General features: G+C 38.3%; 1 protein-coding gene across 3 annotated transcripts in view; it reads right to left on the reverse strand.

The window, feature by feature from the left end:
* The window catches only part of PTPN3 (protein tyrosine phosphatase, non-receptor type 3), a 165,221-nt gene that overhangs the window by 76,600 nt on the left and 73,152 nt on the right, over positions 1–15,469 (reverse strand). Inside the window, exons 3-7 of one of the 3 annotated variants that reach the window (XM_017739102.1) lie at positions 8,706–8,813; positions 8,505–8,562; positions 7,362–7,440; positions 5,951–5,995; positions 4,924–4,976 (exon numbers count right to left, since the gene is read on the reverse strand). In XM_017739102.1, coding sequence (XP_017594591.1) covers positions 4,924–4,976; positions 5,951–5,995; positions 7,362–7,440; positions 8,505–8,562; positions 8,706–8,813 — 343 coding nt within the window. Of the gene's footprint in view, positions 1–4,923; positions 4,977–5,950; positions 5,996–7,361; positions 7,441–8,504; positions 8,563–8,705; positions 8,814–15,469 lie in introns of those variants that run through there. The other 2 variants (XM_017739103.1, XM_017739104.1) reach the window with 2 other exon arrangements.

Genomic DNA, 15,469 nt, shown 5'->3' on the forward strand with positions numbered 1-15,469 from the left:
GTTATTTACCACTCCAGAATGAAAAATGAGCCAATCATTGTAATGCCTTTTATTAAAAGACTAAAAAATAAAAATCAGCAGCTCAAAACCCAGACACAGTTAAACAACAACACAAAAGAATAGTCTCAAGGAAAAGGAAAAAGCAAATTAGAAACTATAAATTATACTGAGTTGCTGCTTCTGCATTTCAAATACAACATGTACGTCAGAAACCATACAGACACAATCAAAAAAAGTATTGAGAAAAGCAAAGTGTAATCCAAAGTACAAAGAGTATTCATTTTGAGAAAGTATTGGGATAAAAGGCTTAAAGGAATAGTTACCAGTACTCCCAAAACATTGTGAGATTTTGCCAAACTAATACATCTGGTCCTCTGCCATATATGTTGTCTCTCAGCATTCACCACTACTCACTTGAGAATCACAAAATCATTTAGGTTGGACAAGACCTCTAAGATCCTAGAGTCCATCCCTTAACCCAGCACTGCTAAGACCACCACTAAAACATGTCCCTCAGTGCCACATCTACACATTTTTTAAATACCTCCTGGGATGATGACTCCACGACTTCCCTGAACAGCCTCTTCCAAAGCCTGACAACCCTTTTGGTGAAGAAATTTTTCCTAATACAGAGCCTAAACCTTCTGTAGCACAACTTATGGCTGTTACCATGAGTATAATAGTGTGTTACATGGACCTTGACCTTGGGAAACTCTTTTTTCCCCCTTTTTTGTTATGTTACACAAAAATACTTAATAGGCTCATCCAACTTAAAAATACAGAAGAATAGTATCAAGTCTATGAGGCACTGCAGAAAGTCAGCTCCTTCAGCTACAGCACTGGCCAATATCCCAATCTGGGGTTCTCCACTCTGGAGATTGTACCTTGTTTTGAAGTGTTACAGTTCAAAAAACTATTTGTGGCTTAATGGAAGACCATCACATAAACAATACTAGAAGCAATGATCTCCTGAAGTGGCCTCTGTATTGCCTAACACAACTGTAAAATATAATTAAGGAAAACCAGCCCAAAAGAGCTGGAAAGTTTCTGTATATAAACAATCAGAACACTCTTCGAAGATCTGCTGTACAGAGATGCTAGCAAGCTCAGGAGCAGCAATCTAGAATTCAGTGAACCATATGGAAGGGAAATGGGAATGTATTTCAATTAATCTCTCCAAGCTGATTCTTGTATTGTGAGTTTCATGACCATCACACATATAACACTGGCACTGCTGATGACAAGTGCCGTAAGATAGGATAAAAGGTACCTGTGACTGAACAGCACACATGCAGGCTTCAGAAGAACAGATGTGACATGCACACAGTCCTCAGACTACCCAACACATCTAGTAAGTAATTTCAAATACTGGAAATTCAGCTCAAAGTTCTCTCTATTAATCCAGTCTGATTTTGATTCGAAGGCACAAGGGTTAAAGATGCCCTGGAAAGAGGCAGAAACCTGGCTGATCTGTAAGGAAATCTCTCAGCTTACATGTGATGTCCTTCTGAACACTATTTCACTTCAAGGAAGCGTGGGTGGGGAGCACACACAGAGAAAAATCCCCAAATGCTAAACATGAAAAGAGAGACGTCTCCATAAAGTAGGAAGTCTGAGGTTTCAACTTAATTTCTAATAAACTGAGGCAAAATTAAGGCAAGTTAGAAGAAAGAATCAGGCCCCACTAAGGAGCTGTTGTTGCTATTTCTCTGAGTCTTACAGCCCTCTGGGATATCAGTCTTACGGCATTCCCAAAATTCTAACTCTCTTATTCCCAGTTCCTGAGAGACTTTCACACTAAGCTCAGCTTTCCTCGACTCCTCATCCTCACTAGCCTTCCTTCCCTTAGAGGAGGTTAAAGTCCATTTGAATCGCTAGCAACCAGTCAATCCCTTTCTGAACAAACTCCCAAAGACAGACAGCAGTGTGCTATAGATAATTCCTGGTTCTCAAAGCAGGGCCAAGAGGAGCAATAGCACCGGAAACAAGAGCAACTGATGCTCAGGAAAAAAAACAAGCTTAGAAGCATTCATAACATCTTTGTTGGCTTTATTGCTGGGCTTCAGATTCAAGGCGCAAGTCAGCAATGGATTTATTAACATAAGAGCATATTCTCAAGAAACCCATGGGACTTCTCACATACCAGCAGCTGGGCATTTAAACAATGGCCTGGAAATGGCAATTTGCCACCTGAAGTGATAGAAAACAAGTGGTGCTAAATCAGCTTTGTGACATTTGAAATAAAAAAAAGGAATAGATGTACTGTATAGGTTTCCTTATTTGGTTTTATAGATGGTACATTATTCCCATTTTACACTAGTAAAAACACAGGATTTATCATTAAGATTTTTTGATATGAGTGTATCCCTCCAACTTCACAATGATGAAATTATTTGAAATGCACCTTAAGAAGTTGTTCTTAAAAAAAAGATTTCAAAATCCACTGATCATTTTGTCACAAAGCACATTCCTGATAATACACCAACAACTTATTCTTGTAGTGTCTGAACTATGTCCGTAATCAGGTTCAGTCACATGTTATTTAGACACAGTATTCACACCCACTTGCATTCCCCTGTAACTTAGCGCCAGCAGGCAACGCAGGGTGTGCTGCAGCAGGGCAGAGGGACGTGTCAGAGCTTTATTTCAGAACCACAGTGCTGAACCCAAATGCCTGCACAAAGGGCACTACAGAGAAGCAGCATTCCAGCAACACAGTAGATACCACCAAAAACTGTCCCCTTGCAAAACTCATACAAAGCCTCTGAAGGCCAGCCATACAACCAGCACACGGAAAAACTGTAGTTTATAAGCAAGAGCAGAAATATCAAACACCAGACTTCATACACTGTGAAAGAGATCTGCTTCAGCCCTCCCATCAGCAACAACTGCTACACCTTTTAAATAAACAACACACAATGTTGTCAGACAACAAGGATTTCCCCTTCTGCATACAAGGAAAGCTACAGAAGGAGAGAGCAGCCTGAAAGTTGCCAAGAAGTGGCAGTAAACAGCTCAGGTAGAATTGATTCATGGCTACCTCAGGCAATGGATTTCTCATAAGCAGCTACCTCATACCCAAGAACTTCAGCTCTCCTTACTAAGTATGATTAGAAATTAAAACACTAATAGAAAACTACTTAAAACAATTTCAGTTGACAGGAATCACAGCAAACATGACTGAGTAAGGAGACCGAAACCCTCAGATTTCAAAAATGTCTTTCCTATGCCATCATCACCAGAAGCAAACAAAAAAAAAAAGAAAACCTTGAGGGAATATGTCTTCCTATTAAACATTTCATTCTTTACCAATGAAGAGAATAAATATCAGTATCATACAAATAGCAACAGAAAGGACATCAGATAGAAAAAAAAAGGTTACTTTTGGGTTTGCGGTTTTTTGTGTTTTGGCTTTTTTTTAATTAAAAAGGAAAAGAAACCAAAAAATAACCCCACCATCTGGTAAAAGCAGCACTATCAGGAGTGAGAAAAAACAGGCAAATAGCTCAATGGAAAATCCAGAATCCACCATGAAAGATTAAAACACACTAGCACCCTTTGACAATCTTCACTGTCCTATCATTTTCCTTTAATGCAGATAACTGCATTAGTAGGTATCCTATCCTAAAAACACTAAAAAGGGAACAGTCACAAAACTGAAAGAGAAACAGGAACTAGTTGGGGATTTGGAGTACACTAGATATGGCATTATTAATTTCACTTTGTAATAAAACCTTTGCATTCTTCACTTTTGAGCTTTAGCACAATTGAATCACCAATAGTTCATTTAACAATCCTAATGGTGCAGAGTGTTTCAGCCTTCAAGTGCCCTTACTGGGCCTCAGGAACATCAGAGCAGGATGAACTTCATTTGGCTACAAAATTGGAACTGCCACCTACTATGGAAAATTTTTCTGGTTTCAACTGTTCTTACTGAAGCTTGAATCTGATTACGGTTTCATTTTATAAAAGGGTGCAACATATGACATGTTTAAACATAAAAGCAAATGTTTCAGAGATTCTTATGGCTTTGAGAGATACTAAGAGTTTATCACATTCTTCTTTGAAAACCACACTGTAATTACTTTAGCTTGGTCTTTATTTCAAACAAAAATTACCTCAATTGTTTCTGTGGGCCTTGTTAGCCTTTCCATAAAAGAAATGAGATTCAGCCAAATAATTACACAACTATTCTTGCATACTTTCCCCTGACTATTTTAACAAATATGCAAACTCCAATAAACCCTCAACCTGATTTTTTTTTCTTTATTTGTTTAATGAGAAAGGTCTTCCTCCAGCTGTTTTTCACTATCTGTTGAGGATGCTTGTGAGACATTGGATCAGACTCCAATTTGGTTTTCCTACAGACGATGTTTTTCTAGTATCATCATTTGAATTTTTTTGCCAGTTGAAGGCAGATGAGAAGGATGTAAGTTCTTATATGTAAAGTCACCTTGAACGTATTGCAAAGGGCCAGTTTTACACAACTAACAAACCAAATTCCATGAAACAAACATTATGTAAGAACACTGTAGCTTCTTAATCATGAGTTTACCTTCCTCTTAACTGTTCTCGAGACGACCACTTATTCCCTTGGAATGCTTTCCTGTAGCTATTGTAACACACAGTAAGTTTCACTGTTTCCACTGACAATGCAAACCTGACTTTTTGTCAGCAGTAGAGGCACACATAAATAACAGCATTACTCTTGTATCAACTTTTTTTCTTTGACAGGCCTAAAAAGTATGTTTTTTCTATGCAGACTGTCTCTGGAGGCTGCTTTAATAACCTGCACCTGCATATTGAATACTCTGCACAAACAGATAAGGAAAGAAAACTCTCCTGACTTTTCACTGGTGAACAGCCAAGAAGGTAGTTGGTCAAATAAATTTATTAACAAAATAATGATTGGTTATTACTTACATTGTACTGCATATGATGCCAGGACAACAGCAGAACTAATGGGGCATGACAACCTGGAAAGGTGAGGAAATAATTTTATTTAGACATAGGCTGTACATACATCTTATTAAAAATGTCTCACAAATAGTTCAGTATGAGAAGACTAATTTAGCTTCAAAGAGTATCTGATGTTTTCTTACTAAGTTTGATTGTTACAGCACAGTACAACTGGATATTAAACAGTTCCTTAAGTGAATGGTAGTAACTAATCAGAAAAGAACATGCTAAAATTCTTGCTGGATGCTTATTTGGGAAAGAAAAAAGAGAAGAGATTTTTATGGAGCTCTGGACATTACTTTAATAGCTGCATTCTGGTATATTTAAAACCAGACACAAACTCTAAAATTAGACAAATGCCAAGCACAAAGACAGCTCTGATCTTATGACCAAAACTGACTAAAAAGGCACCTGACATCAAGTACGTGGACCACGTTTTCCTAGAAAAAAGCCAACACCTATAGGCAATTGACACCTGACATCAAGTACGTGGACCACGTTTTCCTTTTTATTTTTTTTTTAATGCACAAACACACAGAAATCGCAGCCAAAGAAATCACTGGGTATATGCCTACCATATAGGTTATAAAACCCTGAAATCATGAGAAATGATAGCGTGAACTGCCCTTTGATACTCCCTCCTGATTACTGCACTAGGCAGCGGGTCCCCAGGTTTGGAATTCCATGCCAGGCACACCAAGCCTTGCATAAATATCTCTGTGGCTGATATTGTGCCTGTTGACATACAGCATCTTCTACAGCTCATTCACAGCAGACTTCTAAACTGTTCTTAATAAGTGAGCCATGTGAAAATTTGTAACATTTCCTAGAGATGTGATTTTCCTTTAAAGCAATGTTTCACAAGGCATATTTTTGGGAAAATTGGGATAATCAGTTGGGATAATTTTACAGCAACAATATCCTCAGGTAAAAGGCTTTTTAATTTTATTTTAGCAATAATTATAGAGAAATTGAAGATTCTTCTTATTACCTTCCTTCTGCAATATCAGTCTTCAACTGCAGAAAGAATAAATGCCTAGAAAAGATTTTTTTGGAAAAGAAACAAATGTGCATTTATTTTTAAATGGTATGATTCAAATAGCTACATATATTAGTTTTATATCATTAGATTTCCCAGCAAACGATACAAACAGATGAACAAATATTAGTGGCATTTACAAATATGCAACCATACACCCACTCACTCTCACAACATTTTTAAGGATCTTTGGCAGTCTCTACTGCAAATCCAGGGCCACAGTATTAATGTCACAACACTACAAAAACCAAACCACTACTAAACTGGGCTCTTTTTCTCCCTGGAATAGTCATTTTGAATGCAACTTTAAAAAAAATTTAAAAAAAAAGGCAAAGCACCCCAAATCTCAATCAAGGTTGACTGTGACAGTCTATCTTGGAGCTACTCAATGGAGGATGAGACATTTCTCTAGCAGCACATGCTGACAAAAAGTTCTTAATTCTCCAAGAGCAGTGCAGTCTTCCTCTGATTAGTGTGTTTGACTATGTTAGTTTATAGTGATACTGAAGAGTGGGTAGGTGAAGAACCTTAAAGACAAGATCTTAGAAGAATTTCAATTTTAAACTGCAGAACAGCTTAAAACTGCATGATTAACAAATACCAAAAGAGGTCAAAAGCTAAATTTTCTTCAAGAATTATAATTTCACATGTTGTACTATTTATATTCCCAAGTCACTGAAACTAATAAGCAATGAAAGTGCTACAGAAATGCCAGATTAATGGCCAGATTAATGTGTGCCTTCAAATTCTAAACACCAAATAACAGGCACTGAACAAAACAAGTATTCAATTAAAATCTTGTGATAAATTGATTGAAAATTGCTTATGATTCACATATCGCACCACCCCAAAAACTCAGAGATGGGTTAAAAAAGAAAACTTTAGAGGTCTACTGTAAACTGAAGCATTATATATCTTTGCATGTTACAAGTAATGGGCAAACTAGAAAACAAGAATTGTTATCTGTTCTTGCCCAAAAAAAATAAACCCCACCCTCCCACACCCTCAGCATTAAATCTACTACACATGTCCAAAACTGACTCAGTGTTGATACGAAACTTCTAAGATAGATAGACCTAGGGCACGCAGACTCAAAAAAAATTAAAAATTCAAGATGCAAATAAACACACTTTTAAAACCTATATCTTTGTTTTAACTTATACTCCAGCTGTATCTCGGAGTTGTAGGCTGTGTATGCCAGAAACTACTCATCATGAGTATAACATCAAGCTCTCCAATCCAAATGCATTCAATACCAAGAGTCATACAAAGTTATCTATGTAATAAAGCATAGTTTGCCAAGAAGGAAAGAAGGGATTTACACATTCCTAGTTCATGGAAGCAAAAATCAAACAGAAATTACCTGGTTTGTTCTTGCTGAAGTGTGTTAGGATCAGGTATAAAAAACCTTACGCGAAAATGAAGGGTGCAGGGAAAACTTCCTGCAATATTTTAGAAGAGCAAATAAATTTTTAGTTTAAAACTGAAGGAGCCTAATCTTTTCATTTCTATATTTACAGAAAAATTATATGAACAACCATGTAATATCTCAAGTATTTTTTTCAAGAAACTAAAAGAAACTATGAGAAGTCTCTCCTGATGCCCCAACACCAGCTTTAAGAAAATGCCCTCACATGTTGTAGTGCTTTCATTTAAAGTACTTTGCATATGATACTTTGCATAAAAGGCATTATTGAGCTACCTTTGCCTCCTAAGAATTAGAAGAGAGAAAAGCACTAAATATACTTGAGGCGTCTCCGTGGGATAGTGCTCAGTTGTATCTTACATATAAATACATGAAATTACAGAAGTTCATCATGCTAATTTTGTGTAGGAATTGACATAAAAATGTATGATCTGTAGCACAAAGTAGAAATGTGAGTGCTGAAAAACACAGCTCAAGTGTCACAGCACAAACTGGGACAGTGTCACTCAGTCCTCCTAAGCTGCTCTCTGGCCAGGCTTACGCTGGCTGGCCTGTCCTTTTTGGTTAGCATTCTGTGTTACCCAAAGCCATATAAAACAAGACATACTAGAACAACAAATACACTTAGAAGAGTGTGGTGTTGTTTTTTTGGTTTCTTTTAATAAAAATGCATAAATTTGTTTTTTCTCACCTATGCGAGACAAGAAATTGCCAGAACCTATACATGAACCTGCCTATGCTTCCGTCATTTAAAACCCCCTCTTCCTTTGCTTCCCTCAGGAGGACTTCACTGGCACCACAATATGACTACTGCTTTCACGGCCACCTAAGCACGTCTAACACTGTTCAGAAACCAGGTTTAGCTGCTATTATAGCATCAAAGTTAATGATCTACCAGGTCTTATTTCCACTCAGGTAGGAGTAAGGAGAAGTAGAAGGATCTGCTGAAAAGACTGGCAGACACAAGACTTACTCTTGAAGAAAATCTACCATCTGGACAATATGCATTTGTTTTAGTCATAAGAACACAGAAAACCAGAACTACAAAGTTACAATCAAGATAGTAAAATCAAGTCTTACCTTTTAACTGTTTTCTGATAGGTTTGCTTGGTTCAAGCCACCGCTGTGAAATGAAAAACTATTAGATGGATTAAAAATATTTACAGAAAAATAGTGGTTTTTTAAGTGCATCTGTGTACATGAATATGTGTGTACACATACATGTGTATATATTTATACACACATATACATGCACACACATTTAATATTTACTATACTTACAGGTGAATCTACTGAAGTTTCATTTTGCTGTAAACCAAAATATTCCTTCTCCGTCACACCCAACTGGTTATAGGTCATATCCAACAAAATCTGTCCAGTGTCTTGTTTCTGAAAACAAGAAAAGTTTAGAAGTGAAACTCTGCAACACTTATACATTTTAAGATACAATTAATTGAAATAAATGGTTTTGGTTTTTTTCCTAATGTAACTCATGAATAAAAATAGCTGCTAATTCATCAGTCCAAAGCTTTTCAGCAATAAGGACTTTATTCTGATAAAGGTTTGGGTTTCTTTCCAAAATACATTAGGCATATGAAATTTCCTAATATGAACAGACATGTATTCCAGCCCTTTATGTGAGTGCAGAAAATTAATTATAAGCAGACCACCTCTCCCTTCCCCACAGTGGGAGCACTGCCCTTCTCCAGAGTGGCAGTCTGCAGGCACAGCTTGCAGACATGTGGGGCTGCTCTGGCCCCTGCTGTGACCACCAAAGCAGCATGCTGTGCTTCCACATCAGCTGATAAAAAGCAAAGTGAGTATACACTAGGATGGGAAAAAAAAGGAGGAGGAAGCTGTGATCCAGCCATAAAATCCCATACTTCAGCCTGCACTCTCACTTGCCCCTCAGTGTCCACAAGCTCAGCTGCCATTCAGCCACCCCATTTTCTGCCTAGATGTCCCTCATGACAGGAATCACAAAAGAACTGGGGCAAAACAGTATCAAACAGGCAGCAGAGATCAGAAGTGCAAGGCTGGTATAATTTCCCCCAAATCAAACAAGAATATCCTTGCCATGGCACTGTGGAGAACAGATTAACCAACTTCTGCCAAGGAACACCTTGAACCAATTCTATTAAAAAAAACACCAAACACTAAATAAAATACAAAACCCCCTCAACAAGACTGCAATCCTAAAAATGCTAATAGGTAATAGATAGCTCACTGTATTTGGTTTGTGTGGCTAGATTTTGGTAGCGGGGAGGCAACAGAGCAGAGATTCCCCTGCAGCCCATGGTGCAGACCGTGGTGAAGCAGCTGTGCCTCTGCAGGCCACGGAGTCCCACAAGAGAGCCAGAGATCCACCTGCAGCCTGTGGTGGATCCCACACCAGAGCAGGTGGACACTTGAAAGGAGGCTGTGAACCCATGGGAAGCCAGCAGTGGAACAGGCTCCTGGCAGGGACCTGAAGACCCATGAAAAAAGGAACTCACACTGGAGCAGGTATGCTGGTAGAACCTGTGACCCTGAAGGACTCCACCTTATGGAAGAGTGATCCATATTGCAGCAATTTGTGAAGAACTATGGCCTGTGGGAAGCCCGTTGGAGAAGTTTGTGGAGAACTGTCTCCTGTGGGAGGGACCCCACACTGCAGCAGGGGAAGGACTCCTCTCCCTGAGCACTGGGAGAAACAACCTGTGGCAAACTGCCCCAAACCCCCATTCCCTGTCTCCCTGTGCCACTGCAGGGGAGGAGGTAGAGCCTGAGAAGGAGGGATGAGTGGCAGGAAGGTGTTTTTAAGATTTATTTTACTTCTCATCCTGCTCCGATTTTCTTTGTAATAAATTCAGTGATTATCTCCAAGTTCAGTCTGTTTTGCCTGTGACAGTATTTGGTGAGTGCAAAGCTGTATTGCATCTTAGCTCTAGATTTTTATATACAGAATTGTTGGACAAAGCAAAAAACGGGCCAGTTTGCTTTTTTCTATTGAAAAAAAAGAAGATCAAAGAAAACGAAGTTTTCCAAATTTCTCTTTCCAAATTCCAAAGTTTAAGATTTTTCCAAATGTTTCTCTTAAAAGCAGAAATAATCTGCACACATAACCCCCAACCCCCTCAAAAAAACCAAAGCTAAACAAACAAAATCTCAGAGGAAAATTATTGAACTCCAAAAAGCACTTCATTCTTGAACAAAAATTCAGCTCTGGTTTTATTAAGTTCTGATTTCTTAAACAAATTTCTTTATTTTTTAAAATAATCACTTGAAACAAAGGACTTAATGTACAAGCACGATATTGACAACATTTCTGTGGCTGGCCCCAGTCTTGCTCAGTAAGTGTGTTCACTTACAAACCAATTCAATTCTTTCCTTAAACCTTTTTTATAATACAACAGTCCAGTAAGTCCTGTTCAGAAGAAAGACTTTTATTATTTTTAATAGGGTACAACACTGTTGTGATTGAGTGCTTTAAACAGCAACATATTCCACAGTCTTCCCTTATCTCATAGGAGCATTCTTCCTATTTAAAAAGATGGGAAAAGAAAAACAAAACCTCAAGCAACAGACACCCACTTGGCCCATCTTATTTTGGAGGATGGAATTATTATTTTAGTTTTATTTTGGAGGATGGAATTATTATCATCCAACACTTTCTACTGCTGGAGCAGAACTCCCAGCAGCTCATTTGTGACTTGAATGCGCAATGTTCACTGAGCAGTGTTACTGTATCAGGCTGTTGGCCTCTTGTGAAAAGCCGCTCCCATTTTTCTGGAGTAAAGTCACATGTGGAGAAAACAATGTAACAACACCCAACTGTTGAGAGTACCTTTTCTCCTCCAGCAGTCCCCCGCCTTATTTAACTTTCAGAGCAAACAGTTGAGGTCTCACAATAAACGTGAGTCCACACAGGCCTGTAAAGGCTGTGTGGTCACTAAGAGCAGCAACATTGTCCCCTCCTTCTCTACCCCAGCTGGACATTCCCACTCCCCACCTTTCGAACAGGCTACCATTCCCTGGCATGGTCAAACCACAGCACTGATCAAATCCCACTTTTTTCTGAAATAGCATAGGCCTAAAATCCAGCTTAGAAACTGAACTGTCAGTGATAGGTAAGGACCACGCAACCATGCATTCCTTGTCACACAAAGCCATGGCACCATGTATCTGTAAGGCAGCTCTGTCCAGCACCATCAGTGACATTGCCTCCACCATGCAGACTGAGATTTGTCCATCAGAAATTATCCATATGTGTACACAAGAGGGCCCTATGGAAACAGCAGATGCCACTCTCTGAAATAATGGGCATTTCCTGACACCAGCAAGTTCATCCTTAGCACTGACCATATTTATTTCCTCAGGGTTAGGTTTTTATAAGCAGAATGTTAAAACACTTTCAAGAGTCATCAGGACACCTGCACAATTCAGAAGGCTAATTGCACACCTATGGTGCACACTTTTGACAGCACCTAAATGAGCTCCTAAAGTTATATTATGACCAAAAGCAGTAATTACAGGGAATGGGACAGATACTTTGATGAAAGGAGTTCCAGTATCTCAGGTTTCATTACAAATAGGGCCGGACAAGACCACAGAGGGTGGATTCTTCTGCTAATTTTTGGTTTGAATTTCAACACTTCTTCACAACAGCATTACCTCCCAATTCCTTTCTCAGTTTCCATGCTTCCAATCTTTCATCCCAGTCCAGATGCCTTCACCTTGCCTCTCCCCCACCCCCTCACAACTGCATTCCTCCCTCTCCCCCAGCATATATGAATTGCTAAGCCTTCTCACTGCTTCCCTGTAAGGACAAGCAAGCTCCCTGCTACGACATTCTTGCTCAGCAGTCACAGTTCTCTCTTTGCAATGTTCCCATGGGTCTCCCAACCCTAAACCCAGCTGTTCAGCCAGCACTAGTCTTATCCATCTACACATCTATTTACTTCTCTTCTGCCTCTCAACATTTCCTAGAAAAAAATAATTTCCAGCACTACTTTTAAGTGGTTCCAGTCCTTGCCCTCTGATACTAAAAGCAGTTTTTTTCCCAGTGCCTAGATCAAGCACCCACTCCAGAAATCTAAGTAAAAAATGTTATTTTAAATTATTCAAGTCTTCTTGCTAAAATTCCAAGTTATAAGGGGTTTTCTTGTTTTTCAAGGGAATGTTTATTTCCTTAACTTTGGCATTGTTTTAAGAAACACTTGAATTCTTTTTCAGTCTATATGCCTAAAAATGACCACACAGCTCACACTGCACAATCTTCAATTTACTTTGTACATTAACAGTTTGGAGACCTAGGTGTAAAGTGAGGCAGACTAAGCATGTCACACCACTGCTTCTGAATTTTGACATCAATTCCAATACAATTCATAGCCACAGCATATTCAGATATTACAATGTGTCAGGTGCTTTACAACACATCCTATTTTCACTCCCCTGTGCCATAGGAGGAGGGCAAAACAACACAAACACTGCTCAGCTATACTGGACATTTGAATCAAGTTCTCCTTAACCCTATCAAACATTAGAGCAAGTAGTTAAGACATGCCTAATTAAGCTCTTGCTTTTCTACAATGAAATTTTAAAAATTATGGATATTCCTTACTAGTCTGCACTTCTATAATAACACAAACTCTTAAGATAACCTTAAGAATTTCAAAGGTTTTACTGAAAAGAAATATTTTCAAAAAGTTTGAGTGTTTCCACCCTGAAAAGAACTTTCCATTTATTTCACCTTCATGACATCTACCAATCCTTATTCTGAACTGTTAAAAGCTTTGCATCAACCACCTCATAACCACACACTATTCACCTCCATTTAAATCTGTCTTCAAATCAATTACACCTTATGTTGGATAGGTCAAAAATTAATACTTAAAGCAGTCAAATAATTAACACCTATTACATTCTACCCATGCCACAACAAGTTCCCACATCATTTAGGGGATTTAAATTAGTCAAATTCAATTTCTAGTAAGTTAAACAATTGTGAAGAGAAAATAGCCCTTCATTATTTTTTAATGTCAAATACTGCCTAGAATCCAGGATAATCAAGACTCACTGCCCTAGGAACTGCATAAACTTAAGGTAAAATTGTTAGTTCCTTGGACTAAAGAGGTAAATATGCAAGTAAAGTTCTTCAGTTTGTTAACTTCTTCAAGGTAAGTGGTACAGAGTGACAATTTAAGAGGACAGTGCAATGTAAAGCATATTTCCCTGTCCTCTGCAGAAGCTTTGCCCCCACTGTCTGGTGATGATAACCTCCCAGTTAAGCACCACCTAAGCTTTTGCAAATTCACTCTCACTTCAGACACAATACCAACTGCCCCCCATGTGCTGTTTGAGGACCTTTCCTAATTTAGCCTGTAACACTAATTTGCAACTAAACAGCTTGTGTCCTCTGGTCCTAAAAGATGCATGAGCTTGAACACAGTGCTACCACTTTCTTTTAATTTCTGCAGTAATTTTACACACAGCTAATTAGCTCTTCTGCTAACTCTGTCCTTTTCTCTTCTTGGAATTTATTTACCCACCTGATGCTCTTATTTGAGCTTGGAAGATTTTGTTCATCTAGAATAAACAGAACAGGCTCTTTCCTCTTTTCAGTCTTCTGCAGAGCATTCTAGTTGTACTTTCTATGCCTGCCTGACTGGAACTTTCCTCTTTTGTCTGCAAGTGGCCAGGATCCACATGTGACATTCCCTGGAGGGTTGCCTCAATGCCAAGACTAACATTGTTAATACTTCCTTGACACTGGCTGAAGATTCTTGCCTGGTGCATGAAAGCACCCACCTTTTTCAGAACAGTAACACACGAGCAGCTCAGTCTGCAAACTGTTGTTTGCAACTGAAAATTGAGCTTATAAAAACATTACCTCATCTCATAAAAGCTATTAGTTTACACTACTGATTTCCCTCACTGCAATTACTCCTTATTCAAGATAACCTGCTACCTCATATTCCTGTATCTTTTTATTGTTAATAAGGCCTCAAACCTGATATTTTTGATTTTTTGAAAAAGTTTCAAGAGCAATAGGTTAATGAAATCTGAGAGACAAGAATTCTCTTTATGTCCTTGCACTATTTATTTTCACCAAGATCTACTGCCACCTCCTCAGCCAACTCCCTGTCCATCCCGTAACTCTTCTAGATTCCATACACTTTAGCACATATTTCCTGTATAAAGGTCATACAAAATATTTATCCAAGGACAGAGGTTTAACCCACTGCATTTCCTCTGCCTCACAAAATTATTTAAAACACACATGTATATAAGGTTAATCATTTCAGTTCTAACTTTGGAAAAATCACCCCTCTGTTAATTCTTTCCTTCAGCATTTATTATGAAGTCATGCCTCACAAAGGGCTAAGACTAACAAGCCTGCTGCAGGGCAGATCATTTTCTCAGTGTCCTCAAAGGCATCATCAAATTTCATACTGTCTTACTGCTTTCCAGTTGAGTATACTGACCCGTCTCAATACAAAACTAAATATTTGCTGCCAGCCTGAAACTTCATACGGCAGTTCTTTCAACATGCAGGGACACAGAGCAGCATTAAACTGTCTTGTACTATCAAACAGTACTGATTAGGAAAATCTGGTGACAGAGATGCAAAAATTCTGCGTATTGCATTTTTCTATGAGTGGCTTAAAATTATAAAACTCACACTCACAATCAAAAAGAACTTTTAAGACTTGTAACTCTGTGCATTATTTTAAATATACTGGTAGTAATTGTAGGTGTTCATTTTAACAATCATATTCCTTCTCAAATACTGGAAGAAGAAACTTAACTGAGGTGGAAGGGAAGGAAAAATCATTCCTTACAATTTGAGCCTCAATTCATGCAACTTTTTGAATTATTACAGCCTCATCATCTTATTTCTAGAAGGAAACCCTATTACAAAAAGCCAACTAGCCTAAAAGCAAAAATCACAGGTAATAAGAAAAAAACATTAACTTAGATAGACAATGCAATTCCGAAGTGATCTGATGCTGTCAGTTTTATCCCTTCTCCAAAGTCAGTTTACTGGAATGACATCCTTCCCA

The sequence above is a fragment of the Corvus brachyrhynchos genome, unplaced genomic scaffold, assembly GCF_000691975.1.
Source record: "Corvus brachyrhynchos isolate BGI_N302 unplaced genomic scaffold, ASM69197v1 scaffold7, whole genome shotgun sequence".
In the NCBI taxonomy this organism is placed as follows: domain Eukaryota; kingdom Metazoa; phylum Chordata; class Aves; order Passeriformes; family Corvidae; genus Corvus; species Corvus brachyrhynchos.